Genomic DNA, 15153 nt, shown 5'->3' with positions numbered 1-15153 from the left:
TATATAGCCCAGGGGTAGGGAACCTTGGGTCTCCAGCTGTAGCAAAACTACAACTCCCATCATGCCTGGACAGCCAAAGCTTTAGCTTTGGCTGTCCAGGCATGATGGGAGTTGTAGTTTTGGAACAGCTGGAGAGCCAAGGTTCCCTACCCCTGATATAGATGTACCAGAGCTGAATTTGACACTTGGATCATTCATCATGGAAAATTGGACCCACTAAACTACTCTACTGTCTTAGCTCTGCTACATCTATATATGTGAGGTCTTGCCCCCTTACATTGTATACCAACAGGTTGTATTTCTAGAGCTGGGCAGGAAATTTAAATGGCAGGCATCTGATGGATGGATGTATGCAGACTAGAGATGAGCGAACCTGGAGCATGCTCGAGTCCATCCGAACCCGAACTTTCGGCATTTGATTAGCGGTGGCTGCTGAAGTTGGATAAAGCCCTAAGGCTATGTGGAAAACATGGATATAGTCATTGGCTGTATCCATGTTTTCCAGACAACCTTAGAGCTTTATCCAAGTTCAGCAGCCCCCAGCTAATCAAATGCCGAACGTTCGGGTTCGGATCGACTCGAACCCGAACCCCATTCGCTCATCTCTAATACAGACACTATTTCTGCAGCAGTATTGAGCTCTAAGGGGTTATCCTACAAAAATATCAGGGGTAGTTTGCTAAGTCATACTCTGGTCTTAAAGGGGTACTCCAGCCTGATTTTTTTCCTTTCAGATCATCTGGTTTCATAAAGTTGTATAGATTGTTTCTACTAAAAAAAAATCTCAAGTCTTCCCATACTTATCAGCTGCTGTATGTCCTTTAATAAATGTTTTCTTTTCAGTCTGACACAGTGCTTTTTGCTGCCACCTCTGTCCATGTCAGGAACTGTCCACAGCAGGAGAGATTTTTTTATGGAGATTTTCTACTGCTCTGGACAGTTCCTGACATGGACAGAGGTGGCAGCAGAGAGCACTGTGTCAGACTGGAAAGAATACACCACTTCCTGCAGGACATACAGCAGCTGATTTTAACCCTATGAGGACCAAGCCCAAAATGACCCAGTGGACCGCGCAAATTTTCATTTTTGTGTTTTTGTTTTTTCCTCCTCCCCTTCTAAGAGCTCTAGCACTTTCAGTTTTCTATCTACAAGGCCATGTAATGGCTTATTTGTTACAGGAATAGTTGTACTGTGTAATGGCGTCTTTCATTTTACCATAACATGTATGATGGAATCCCAAATATATTATTTATGAAGATATAAATAGGTGAAATCGTAAAAAAAGAATGCAATATGGTGACTTTTGGGGGGTTCCTGTGTCTACGTAATGCACTATATGGTAAAAGTGACATGACACTATTATTCTATAGGTCAGTCTGAACACAACCATATGCAGGTTTACACAGATTCTCTAATGTTATATATATTTTTATTAAATCCTTTTTCTTTGGCAATGAATTATTAATAAAATGGCCCTATTGTGACACTTATAACAGTTTTATTTTTTCACCTACGGGGCTGTATGGGGTGTCATTTTTTCCGCCATCATCTCTAGTTTTTATTAATACCATATTTGTGAAGATCGGACGTTTTGATCACTTTTTAACACATCTTTTAAATATATAAAGTAACAAAAAATCGGTAATCCTGGCGCTTTTTTCCCTCTTTTCGTTTACGCCGTGAGCGATGACAATTGTTATATTTTAATAGATCGGACAGTTATGCACGCTACGGTATATAATGTGTTTATTTTTATATGTTTTATTAATATAATGGGATAGGGGGATGGTTTTAACTTTAATTGGGGGAGGGGCTTTGGGGTATTTATAAAAAAAAACTTTTTTACTTATTTTTTACACATTTTAAGTCCCCCTAGGGGACTTTTACCTGCAATCACTAGATTGGCATAGCATTGATCGGTGTTCTAGGCGTTCTGCTCATTAAGCCGAGCAGGCTCAATGAGCAGAAAGCCGATCGGACCGCACAGAGGAAGGTAAGAGACCTATGGCGGTCCGATACAACGATCGGGACCCCTGCAGTCACATGATCGGTAAGTGACAGGGGACACGATCACTGCAACCTGTCATCAACGGTGAGTGCCGGCCCAGCCAGGATCTGTATAGATGTAGGTATATGGGAGACCTATGCTCTACACCAGAGGTAGACAACCTTGGCTCTCCAGCTGTTGCAAAACTACAACTCCCATCATGCCTGGACAGCCAAAGCTTTAGCTTTGGCTGTCCAGGCATGATGGGAGTTGTAGTTTTGCAACAGCTGGAGAACCAAGGTTCCCTACCCCGGCTGTACACTAATCTCAGGAGCCTGAATGTCTGCAGCTTTAGGCCCTGCCTATGTATATGGCCATAACTGAAGCCACATCCCTTATAAAAACACACATAAGACAATAGTATCTGTATGATGATACAGCGACTATTATGTAAGAGGATACGGTGGAAGCCGTGACACAGGGTAAGTAATAGCTGAATGACAGTCACTCAGGCCTAATACAGTAATAATAAATCATACAGTAGTAAATGTAACCTTGTACCAGTAATACCAGATTGTCATACAGTTATAGAGTCCTGGGATATATTCACACAGGGTTATAATCCGCAGTGTTATCACAGGAGCAGCCAAACTGATGGGAGTTGTAGCATGGCGCAGATAACCCTGTGCACTGTGCCCCATGGTGCTTCTTATAGTCACAGTATGGCAGTCTATTCCAGGGGTGTCAAACTCAAAGACATAGGGGGACAAAATTAAAAATTGGACAAAGTCGCAGCCAGCCTTGATATTTATTGGCGCATGCTGCATTCTTGACGTTGTCAGGGAAGCATACACGTCACTGCCGCTTGTACTGCCACTGATGCATGGACGGACTGCTGATAGAACCTGCCCCCATGTCATATCTATAGTTCACCTGTACTTTTGTAACACCTCCTACCCACCTATATACAAGCTCCTCATCCGTAGTGCCCAAAGTTTTAAAAACACCCCCCTTCTGTAATACTTCCCCATAAAGTGGTTGCCCTCACACAGTAGTTACCCTATTATTTCCTCCACACAGTAGGTACTTCCATAACAGTGCTACATAAGTAGTCAGCCTCCCTCAATAGTGCCCCATATAGTAGTCAGCCTCCCTCAATAGTGCCCCATATAGTAGTCAGCCTCCCTCAATAGTGCCCCATATAGTAGTCAGCCTCCCTCAATAGTGCCCCATATAGTAGTCAGCCCCCTTCAATAGTGTCCCATATAGTAGTCAGCCCCCTTCAATTGTGCCTCATATAGTAGTCAGCCCCCTTCAATAGTGCCCCATATAGTAGTCAGCCTCCCTCAATAGTGCCCCATATAGTAATCAGCCCCCTTCAATAGTGTCCCATATAGTAGTCAGCCCCCTTCAATTGTGCCTCATATAGTAGTCAGCCCCCTTCAATAGTGTCCCATATAGTAGTCAGCCCCCTTCAATAGTGCCCCATATAGTAGTCAGCCCCCTCAATAGTGCCCAATATAGTAGTCAGCCCCCTTCAATAGTGTCCCATATAATAGTCAGCCCCCTTCAATAGTGTCCCATATAATAGTCAGCCCCCTTCAATTGTGCCTCATAATAGTGCTACATATAGCAGTCAGCCCTCTTCAATAGTGCCTCATATAGTAGTCAACCCCCCTCAATAGTGCCCCATATAGTTGTCAGCCCCCCTCAATACTGCCCCATATAGTAGTCAGCCGCCCCCAATAGTGCCCCATATAGTAGTTCCCTCACTTCAATCGTGCCTCATATAGTAGCCAGCCCCCTTCAATAGTGCCCCATATAGTTTTCAGCTGCCCTCAATAGTGCCCCATATAGTAGTTAGCTCACTTCAATAGTGCCCCATATAGTAGTCAGCCCCCTTCAATAGTGCCTCATATAGTAGTCAGCCCCCTCAATAGTGCCCAATATAGTAGTCAGCCCCCTTCAATAGTGTCCCATATAATAGTCAGCCCCCTTCAATTGTGCCTCATAATAGTGCTACATATAGCAGTCAGCCCCCTTCAATAGTGCCTCATATAGTAGTCAACCCCCCTCAATAGTTCCCCATATAGTAGTCAGCCCCCCTCAATTATGCCCCATATAGTAGTCCGCCGCCCTCAATAGTGCCCCATATAGTAGTTCCCTCACTTCAATCATGCCTCATATAGTATTCAGCCCCCTTCAATAGTGCCCCATATAGTAGTCAGCCCCCTCAATAGTGCCCCATATAGTAGTCAGCCCCCTGAATAGTGCCCAATATAGTAGTCAGCCCCCTCAAAAGTGCCCAATATAGTAGCCCCCTTTAATAGTGTCCCATATAGTAGTTAGCCCCCTTCAATAGTGCCCCATATAGTAGTCAGCCCCCCTCAATAGTGCCCCATATGGTTATCAAATACCCCAGAAGCTCCTACACCCGCAGGATGCAACCGTTACAGGCAGCATAGTTCACTTTAAGCGCTGTACTTTTATAACACCTCCTACCCACCTATATACAAGCTTCTCATCCATAGTGGCCAAAATTTTAAAAATGCAGCCCTTCTGTAATATTGCCCCATAAAGTGGTTACCCTATTATTTCCTCCACACAGTAGGTAATTCCATAATAGTGCTACATATAGCAGTCAGCCCCCTTCAATATTGCCTCATATAGTTGTCAACGCTACTCAATAGTGCCTCATATAGTAATCAGCCCCCTTCAATAGTGCTCCATATAGTAGTCAGACCCCCTCAATAGTGTCCCATATAGTAGTCAGCCCCCTTAATAGTGCCCCATATAGTAGTTAGCTCCCTTCAATAGTGCCCCATATAGTAGTCAGCCGCCCTCAATACTGCCCCATATAGTAGTTAGCTCACTATAATGGTGCCTCATATTGTAGTCAGCCCCCTTCAGTAGTGTCCCATATAGTAGTCAGCCCCCTTCAATTGTGCCTCATATAGTAGTCAGTCCCCCTCAATAGTGCCCAATATAGTAGTCAGCCCGCCTCAATAGTGCCCTATATAATAGTCAGCCCCCCTCAATAGTGCCCCATATAGTCGTCAGTCCTCTTCAATAGTGCCCCACATAGTAGTCAGTCCCCCTCAATAGTGCTTTATATGGTTCTTAAATACACCAGAAGCTCCTCCTCCCGCAGGACGCACAGGTTGCAGGCAGCATTAGGGCCGCAGCCTAGAAGTACCCGGCATCGGTTGTGTGGTCACATCATCACACACAATGCCTGTTCCAGGTGCAACCTGCAGATTATAATATGGGCGGTCCAGGTGGGCATATATTATAACTAGCTGTACTGGTGGCTGAAGAATTTGGATGCAGCCCTAGGGAGTCTGGAAAAACATCGATACACCCATAGGCTGTATCCATGTTTTCCTGGACTTCCTAAGGCTGCATCCAATTTCTTCAGTCACCAGTAATGAAAAGCCGAACGATCCCGTTGCGCTCATCTCTAGTGGTGATACACTCTGTATTGTCAGTGCCCTTGTGGACGGATTCTCCCATCCCAGCTAAAAGGGTGGAGTGCCGGGGCTGGACTCTATAAAGTGAGTATGCTGTTTTATTATTTTAGGCTGGAGTTTCCTGTCTGGACTTTGTCATGTTGTATCGGATAGGACAGAAGCACAGGGTATAGCAGTGCATGGTGCAGGTACGGTACAGAATGGAAGGAGCCTTAGACAAATGGCAGTGGTAACATACAAGAGAATGGGAAATGGGTCCGAGAGATCCCGAAAGGGGGACATGTCCTGTTCAGGGTTGTAAAATCTGGCCCCATAATGGGCCCTACTCTCTTCCTTATATCACTGCATGGCGGTGTGATAGAATGGACTGTTATACAGAGCTCACTGATACTGAGTGCTGAGGTGGTATATAGTGCGTGAAAATCACTGAGTGCTGAGGTGGTATATAGTGCCTGAAAGTCACTGAGTGCTGAGGTGGTATATAGTGCGTGAAAGTCACTGATGCTTTGGTGACTCTATAACAGCGGAGACCAAACCTCATCTGGTAATAGAATCGGCTTGCTGGAGCTCTATAATATGGCTGAGCAGCTGCATGCAACCCTTACATCACCATGCACAATGCCAAGTGCCCAGACTGTGGAGTGATGGATTACATTGGCACCATTGAAGTGAATGGAGGTGAATTGTAATACCACACACAGCTTGAGGCATGGGGGCGCTGTTTTTGCAGAAATATAGCTGTGTTTTCCCTAATCTTGGATAACTGTCCTTCATAGTTGTGTCCCTATAGAGTCTGTGTAGATTACAGTATGATGCGGCACTGTACACCGATGATAAGGAGGACATTGTGCCCGGGACAATGCTCAGTGTGTGCGGCTGTGCGGGGCGGGGATGGCGGCGGAGGAGGAGGGCCCAGCTCATGGATGGCCGCCTCCCGGCAGCTCTACACTGGCCCGCGCTTCTGGTGCCCGGCACTCACACTCCACAACCGGCTGAGGCAGCAGCGAACCGGGGGCTCGTGCTGGGAGGTAGGGGGCGCTCTCCGCCCGTGTGCGGCCCGGGGCCCGGCGGCGGCAACTGCTGCTGGGAGACGCGTCATGTGTGGGAGGAAGAGGCGGGGAATGGCCGATACCTGGCAGCGGGGACTGAAGGGGGCAGAGGTGGCACAGGAGTGTGCATAGACTGGTACATGCCCCGGTGTCTGTGTATAGGAGACTGGTACATGCCCTGGTGTCTGTGTATAGTAGACTGGTGCATGCCCTGGTGTCTGTATTAGGAGACTGGCACATGCCCTGGTGTCTGTGTATTAGGAGTAGACTGGTGCATGCCCTGGTGTCTGTGTATAGGAGACTGGTGCATGCCCTGGTGTCTGTATTAGGAGACTGGCACATGCCCTGGTGTCTGTGTATTAGGAGAAGACTGGTGCATGCCCTGGTGTCTGTGTATAGGAGACTGGTGCATGCCCCGGTGTCTGTGTATTAGGAGGAGACTGGCACATGCCCTGGTGTCTGTGTATAGTAGACTGGCACATGCCCTGGTGTCTGTGTATTAGGAGGAGACTGGCACATGCCCTGGTGTCTGTGTATTAGGAGACTGGTGCATGCCCTGGTGTCTGTGTATAGGAGACTGGTGCATGCCCCGGTGTCTGTGTATTAGGAGAAGACTGGTGCATGCCCTGGTGTCTGTGTATTAGGAGAAGACTGGTGCATGCCCTGGTGTCTGTGTATAGGAGACTGGTGCATGCCCCGGTGTCTGTGTATTAGGAGAAGACTGGTGCATGCCCTGGTGTCTGTGTATAGTAGACTGGTGCATGCCCTGGTGTCTGTGTATTAGGAGAAGACTGGTGCATGCCCTGGTGTCTGTGTATAGTAGACTGGTGCATGCCCTGGTGTCTGTGTATTAGGAGACTGGCACATGCCCTGGTGTCTGTGTATTAGGAGAAGACTGGTGCATGCCCTGGTGTCTGTGTATAGGAGACTGGTACATGCCCCGGTGTCTGTATTAGGAGACTGGCACATGCCCTGGTGTCTGTATATTAGGAGTAGACTGGTGCATGCCCTGGTGTCTGTGTATAGGAGACTGGTACATGCCCCGGTGTCTGTATTAGGAGACTGGCACATGCCCTGGTGTCTGTATATTAGGAGTAGACTGGTGCATGCCCTGGTGTCTGTATATTAGGAGTAGACTGGTGCATGCCCTGGTGTCTGTGTATTAGAAGACTGGTACATGCCCTGGTGTCTGTGTATAGTAGACTGGTGCATGCCCTGGTGTCTGTGTATTAGGAGGAGACTGGCACATGCCCTGGTGTCTGTGTATTAGGAGGAGACTGGCACATGCCCTGGTGTCTGTGTATTAGGAGGAGACTGGCACATGCCCTGGTGTCTGTGTATTAGGAGACTGGTGCATGCCCTGGTGTCTGTGTATTAGGAGGAGACTGGCACATGCCCTGGTGTCTGTGTATAGTAGACTGGCACATGCCCTGGTGTCTGTGTATTAGGAGGAGACTGGCACATGCCCTGGTGTCTGTGTATTAGGAGACTGGTGCATGCCCTGGTGTCTGTGTATAGGAGACTGGTGCATGCCCCGGTGTCTGTGTATTAGGTGTATTGGGAGATTTGCCAATCTTCCCCTAAACACAGATGGCAAAAAGAACGCCACATGTACTTGTGTCTGTGTTGTTAGGATTTGACATCTATTAAGTAGAGATGAGGGGAGCTAATGTCCATTGTATTCATGTGTTTATGATTGTAAATAAATATTTGACATCTATTAAAAGTAGAGGATGGGTCCTACTGCCTATATATATATATCAATAGTAAAAAGTTCACATGCTGTATAGAAATTTGCAATCAATTAAAGGAAGAGGATAGGTCCTAAAGCCTATGTATTAAGAGGAAACATTACATTTGCTAATGACTGTATGTAAGGAATTCAGGACTGTTTAGAAAAGAAGAGGGGTCCTATTGCCTATGTATAAGAGGAGACATTATATGATGGGTCCTACTGCCTCTATATCAATAGTAAAAAGTTGACATGCTGTATAAAAATTTGCAATCAATTAAAAGTAGAGGAAAGGTCCTAATGCCCATATATTAGGAGGAAACATTACATTTGGTGATGACTGTATGTAAGGGTTTGGGGACTGTTTGGAAGAGAAGAGGGGACCTATTGCCTATGTACAAGAGGAGACATTACATGAGCTGATTGTTATTATTTAAGGATTTTAAGATTTAAGACTGTTTAGAAGAGATGTCCTGTTGCCTATATGTATGAGGAGACATTATATGAGCTGAGGACTGTTTAGAGGAGAAGAAGGGTCCTATTGCCTATATACAAAAGGAGCTGATTGTTGTATTTAAAGATTTGAGGACTGTTTAGGAGAAGTGATGTGTTTTAGTTGGAGATACATGTGTCATCTTAAAGGGACAGGTGCTTCTTTATGGGCAATGATAAATATTACAGTATTGCGTGGCTTCTCCACCTTGAGTCCCTCTAGCTGATGCAAAACTACCACTCCTATCATGATGATCACTCTTATCAGGGCATGATGGGAGTGGTAGTTTTGTACCAGCTGCAAAGACACAAGGTGGGGGATGACCTGATTCTCCTGGTAATCCCATAGATTGGGGTTCCTCATGGATTTTCACGATCTCAGGATAGACTTGGGTTCTTCTCTATCATCTTGACGGGACGACAAAGTGTTAATTGAGCTGACAATGGGCAGCCTGTTGGTGTGAGTGGAGATGTCAGTGGGTAGCAGTGAATGGTATTGACTATTGTGTCCTGGGCTTACAAACTCCACTTATGTTTTGTTTATGGGGTGGGGGGGGAAGCCATTGGTTGGGTCATCGGGCCGAACAATGGGCACTTTACTAAGCAGAGCTGATAACATTCCACGGCCTCTTACAACTCTATTCATCTAGTGGTCCGAGGCTAAAACTTCAAGGAATTCCATAGACTTCTCACCAATCTGATGTCCTTCTCTTTAGGTTGGATCCACTTTGAATAGGTTTAAGCAAGGAGCGGACAAGGTTCTCCACCGCAGGATGTCCTCACAAGCCTCCAAAGATCACACGGAAGGCCAGAAGCCCCCACTTCTGGTGGACTACCACACTGTGGCCACTGTCAGAGATTCCAAAATATTTGTACTCATGAGAGGTCTCCCTGGTAGTGGTAAGACCACCCTAGCCAAAGAGATTGAGCAAAAATACAAGGACAACTCTCGACTGATCTCCGCTGACGTATATGAGATCAAGCCGGCGGTGAGGAGCTCTGGTGAAGCAGATTACTCTAAACTGGATGCCGAGTTGACAACTTGCTTTGAGAAACGTGAAGCTAGTTTGGTCATCCTGGATGACACGCACCACGACCGGGAACGACTCGATAAGCTCTTCGATATGGCCAACACCTATCATTTTGCCGTACTGGTCCTGGAACCTAAGACGCCATGGAGACTGGACTGTGCCCAGTTGAAAGACCGCAACCACTGGAAGCTATCGTTGGAGGAGCTGAAGAATCTGAGGCCCACACTGGAGAAGGACCTCCTTCCTCTGTACTTTGGTTGGTTCCTGGCAAAGAGGGATGAGGATTATCTGAGAAAGACCAGCCACGACTTCCTGGAGCAGCTGGGAAACCTCAAGGCCTTCAAGAAGCGGGTGCAAGCATGTAGGTGTTACCGGTGTAGCGTCAATTGAGGAGTATCAGTAAGGGGGCATTTACACGTTCCTCAATATGGCCGGTGTGCTACGGAGTTCGGAGCTCCCAGGATTATGATTCATTATGATGCTGGGAGCTCTGGAACGGTTTAAATCTTCGCGCTAATGTACTAACACATCAGGGGAGATTTATGAAAGGGTGTAAATATACACCTGGTGTAAACTGCCCACAGCAACCAATCACAGCTCAGCTTTCAGCTCTGGTAGGATAAAAGCTGAGCTGTGATTGGTTGCTGTGGACAGTTTACACCAAGTGTATACTTACACCCTTTCATAAATCTCCCCCGTCATGTCCTGCTATAAGAATGGGTTAAAGGGGTATTCCACTCAAACATAATATTTGATATGTTGCTCCCCATGAAGAGACTAACAATTCCTTCCATACTTATCTAGTCAGTCTCCTTCCCCTAGTTTTGAGCTGATGGTTTCTGCTGAAGGCACAAAAATCTGTGTGTTAGCTTTTCTCTTGTCTCCTCCTCCTCCCCCCTCCCTTCTGAGACAAACTATGTAAATAAGTACCTGGCAGCCTACAACATTGTAGCTTCTTTGTAATGCTGGGAGGATTATTCTAAGGTCAAGTTGCTAATGAACTCACTGTGATTATCCCTCCCAGCATTACAAAGAAGCTGCAATGTTGCAGATAAAGCCAGTCAGGGACTTGTTTGCATCAGACTCTCAGAAGGGAGGGGGAGATGGAGAGAAAAGCTCACACACAGATTTTTGTGTCTTCAGCAGAAAGCAGCAGCTCAGAACTGGGGGAAGTAACTGAATAGATTATAACGAGTATGGAAGGAATTGTTAGTCTCACCATGAGCAGCAACATATGAAAAGTTAGGTGTGAGTGGAATACCCCTTTAACACTTACCTCCTATCCCAAGGACATAAATGTATGACTGCAGAGACCCCTTCCGGTCTTGAGAATGGGGTGTCAAGTCTTCTGTCAGAAGGTAGTGGCGACCTTGTCTGTATTCGCAAGCCTCCAGACCCTGTTCTCAGATGCTGTAGCTGAAGCCACCTTAGATTCTGGAAATTACATTCTAGTCCCTCAAGTAAGAATGGATATCTTAAGTGCTAACCTTACTCTGAGCCTCCATGGTGGTTGTTGCTTTCCTTATCGCCCCCCCCCCCTCCCCCCATGCAGTATCAAAGAAAGCTTTACTTTCTAGCAGGTCATTGCACATCATACCGCCATATGGTTCCCGGTAGTGTTGATCGGACTTGCAGAACTGTTCAGGTTCTGCAATGTTCTCCATACCTGAACGTTCGGCATTTGACTCCCGGCGGGTGGAGATGTCGGGTGCCGCCATAGGACATGTCTTCCTGGCAACCCTAGTGCGTTATCCATCTTCAAATGCTGAACGTTTTCGTTCGGAGAATGGTGCAGAACCCGAACAGTTCTGTAAGTCCTCTCAACACTAGTTCCCAGCTCACATATGTCTAAACCGATGTGTTAACCCTTGATGGGGTGCTCTAATGCTGATTCAACCCCAAAGACTAAATCACTTTGGCACCCATAGAATTAAATATAAACTATTGATGAATCAGCGATGAATATTGCACATAGCTTAAAGGGGACATGCCATATAAGTAAGAACAATAGAGATCTCCAGAACAAGGGGGCCCACCCTTCCTTAGGAGAGAGATGGCCGTGCATGTATCTCTCTCTATTGGAGAATAGGAGTGACGTCACTTTAACCTGTTTATCCCCATGAGAAATCTCTCTGCAGGTTTTTGGCTCCAGCCGCACCCACTAAGCTCCTTGTTTTCTTCCTCTGTGTCTTCCAAGAGGAATATAGTTGTGTTACTATTTTTGGCTATTGGTTTGGTTTAGGTGCTAGCACCCCGAAGTGTAGACCATACCTGATTCTTTGCTGTATACATCTTGATTTATAGGCTTTTTATGCTTTTCTTTCTCAGTTGGCTACGAAGAGAAGCAAAAAGTGGATCTATTGAAGCATTTTGAGAAATCTCCCAACCTCCTTCATTGCACTACTAAATTCTGTGACTATGGGAAAGTCGTGGGGTCGGAAGAATATGCCCAACAAGAGGTAAGCGAGTTTGCGTTATAAAATTGTGACATTTATAACTTGTGGGACATCAGTCAAGCCTGGCTGGGAGGGAGAAGGGTGTGTCTCCTCCTTGTCCTTCATAGCCCTTATTTACTGAAGGCCAAGAGGTGTCTGAGAGCTTTCTTGTGTTCAAAGTCTTAAAGGGAGTCAAACACAACTAAAGGGGTTATTAAGGATCTTTTCAAAATATACTTTTGCAAAAACAGCAGCTGCTGCTAGATTCCCTCGTAAAGGTGTATGGCCACCTATAGATCTAAAATGGCCAAATCCATCAATTTGGGGGCAAAGTGCCAAAAATATCACAGGCTTGGGGGCTTCCAAGAGTCTTCTGATGGTGGGTGGGGACGGGCTGGACATGTTAGAACACTTTCTATTGAAGTATACCAGCAGTTGGATAAAGCCGGATTACGCTTAACAATTATCGTCCTTACTTGGACGACTACTGGCCGATAATCGCTTAGTGTAATAGCGCATTTTGAAAGACCACAATTGTCCAACATGCACAATGTCTGCTGATTGTGGTCTTTCAACAAGCTGAAAAATCAGGAGTATGTCAGTGACTGTCCATGAAATAGGAGGGGAGGCAGCAGACCACCACTGACTTCAATGGCCAGCCCAAACGATGTAAGGGTCATTCAGGCGGCCCCTCTCGCTGCTCCCTGTTCACTGTCTGTGCGTGGAATAGAGGGGCAAGGGGGAGCAAACACTGAGATGACAAGTGTTGGGCAAACTTGACAAACTGTTCCATTCACCGAATCCAAGCACTCAGTATTTGACTCCCGGTGGCTGAAGAAGTTGGGTGCCGCGCTACTGCTGTCAGGAAAACATGGATAGAGCCTATGCCATCCAAATTCTCTGGATGTCAAATGCCCAGCGTTTGGGTCCAGAGAACATTGCAATAGTCAAGACCTTCAGCCTTTATTGTGGTGAAGGAGTTTGCTGGTCCGTTTTAGGGGTTATCCAGGCTTGGAAAAACATGGCCGCTTTCTTACAGAAACAGCACCTCTATTGTCCTTAGTTTGGATGTGGTGTTTTGTAGCTCTGTTAAAATGAAATGAATAGAGGTGAGTTGTAATACCGCACACAAGGAGTGATGCTGTTTTTATACCGCAAGGACAGGGGTGGTGCTGTTTTTGCAAGAAAGTAGCTGTGCTTTTTCTAATCCTGGATAACCCCTTTTAAGCTATTTGACAGCAATATAGAGTGAACCAGGAGCTTCAGATGATGGACTCCACTAAGTCTGGTTTCTCTGTGTTCTCTTCCAGGCAGTGAAGAAGGCCTACGCCAAGGGCTACACTCTCCACATCTCCGCTTTCTTCGCCACCCCCAGAACAGCCGGAGCACAAGTAGAACTCACAGCAGACCAGCTGCTGGTATGGCCTCCAGATGCTGAGAAAGAAGTGATGCCAAAGGATACCTTACCCAAGGGGAGCCGTGCCCACGTCACTCTGGGCACCGCAGCCGATGTGCAGGATGTTCAAACTGGTATCGACCTTCTGGAGTTTGTAAAGTTGCAGCAATCGGGGAAAGAAGGGGAGAATTTGGGAGAGCTGACCGGAGCGGTGGGCGGTAAAGTCTCTTACTATGATAATGGTATGTGGATGCTGAACCTGTCCAGAAAGATCGAAATGAAGTCCATCTTTTCAGGTTACTATGGGAAACCCGGGGTCAGTGTCCCTTTACGGGGCGGTAAAAAGGATCTTTTAAGTCAATGTCAAATTATGTGAGTGGTGACAACTCTGTGGTTGTTCTTGACAAATTCCCAACTTTTTACTTTTTTTTTTTTTTAAACTTTTTCAAAGTGGCACTTATTCCTCTAACCCCTGCCCTGTGAAAGTGATGGCACCACCGGTGTTTGGGCACTTGCTAACTCCACCGCTTGTACATTGGTTCTGTAGGATCCCGTATATAATATCTTTAGTGTATTTTATAGAAAAGCCTAGTCGTCCTGTCCGAGTGACCACTGTGTCCTTACATATATGACAGGAACCTTTCTATGCTATACAAGCTTGTGCCAGGCCCTCTTATATATCCACATAGAAGCTGAAGGCTATAGCACAATGAACTATATGGACATATGAAAAATACTCTCTTTAGCCACTATCTCTGGTCATATACATGGTCAGTCCCATGCATGTTCTTTAGTGTCTATTGTTGGGCATGGCGGTCGGGCACTCAAGCCTTTAGTATGCCCGTCCGTCTTTGTCCTTTGAGAGTAGAACCAATGGGGGAGATTTATCAAACATGGTGTAAAGTGAAACTGGCTCAGTTGCCCCTAGCAACCAATCAGATTCCATCTTTCATTTTCCAAAGAGTCTGTGAGGAATGAAAGATGGAATCTGATTGGTTGCTAGGGGCAACTGAGCCAGTTTCACTTTACACCATGTTTGATAAATCTCCCCCAACGTCTCTATGGGAATAAATATATACGCTATTTAAAGTGTAGCTTAGGATTAAAGGGGTTTTCCAAGGCCTGAACACTGGGAAGGAAATGGAATAAAATAATAACAGTGTTACTTACCAGATAAATACTTCCACCCTGTCATCTATGTCGGCAAATAATAAAAGACTGGCAGGGTGAACTAGAGCTGCGATAACAAGGGATTTACCAGGTGAGCAATGCTGCTTTTATTTTATGCTATTTTTCCTCTTAAAGGTGAACTCCGGCAAATTTTACTTCCCCTTCAGATTAACTGGTGTTAGAAAGTTGTATAGATTTGTAATTTTATTTCTATTTTAAAATCTGAAATTGTCCAGTACTAATCAGCTGCTGTATGCCCTGTGGAAGTGGTGTATTCTTTCCAGTCTGACACAGTGCTCTCTGCTGCCACCTCTGTCCATGTCAGATACTGTCCAGTGCAGCAGCGAATGCTCATAGAAAACCTCTACTGCTCTGGACAGTTCCTGACATG

The 15153-nt window shown here is 46.0% G+C and overlaps 1 protein-coding gene across 3 annotated transcripts; it reads left to right on the top strand.

The window, feature by feature from the left end:
* The first annotated feature begins 5604 nt into the window (after positions 1-5604).
* Positions 5605-14492, top strand: CNP (2',3'-cyclic nucleotide 3' phosphodiesterase). 3 transcript variants are annotated; one of them, XM_069952586.1, is made up of 4 exons: positions 5605-5645; positions 9447-10122; positions 12090-12220; positions 13507-14492. In XM_069952586.1, exons 1-4 carry the CDS (start codon positions 5637-5639, stop codon positions 13966-13968), a joined length of 1278 nt encoding a protein of 425 aa, XP_069808687.1. In that variant the 5' UTR covers positions 5605-5636; the 3' UTR covers positions 13969-14492. The 3 variants fall into 3 exon arrangements, with proteins under 3 accessions (XP_069808687.1, XP_069808686.1, XP_069808688.1); XM_069952585.1 differs by lacking the exon at positions 5605-5645 and adding an exon at positions 6365-6485; XM_069952587.1 differs by lacking the exon at positions 5605-5645 and adding an exon at positions 6518-6642.
* The last annotated feature ends 661 nt before the right edge of the window (positions 14493-15153 follow it).

Source organism: Dendropsophus ebraccatus, chromosome 14 (assembly GCF_027789765.1).
Source record: "Dendropsophus ebraccatus isolate aDenEbr1 chromosome 14, aDenEbr1.pat, whole genome shotgun sequence".
Classification (NCBI taxonomy): domain Eukaryota; kingdom Metazoa; phylum Chordata; class Amphibia; order Anura; family Hylidae; genus Dendropsophus; species Dendropsophus ebraccatus.
Note: the sequence above shows the minus strand (reverse complement) of the source record. Positions and strands in the feature narration are given on the sequence as shown.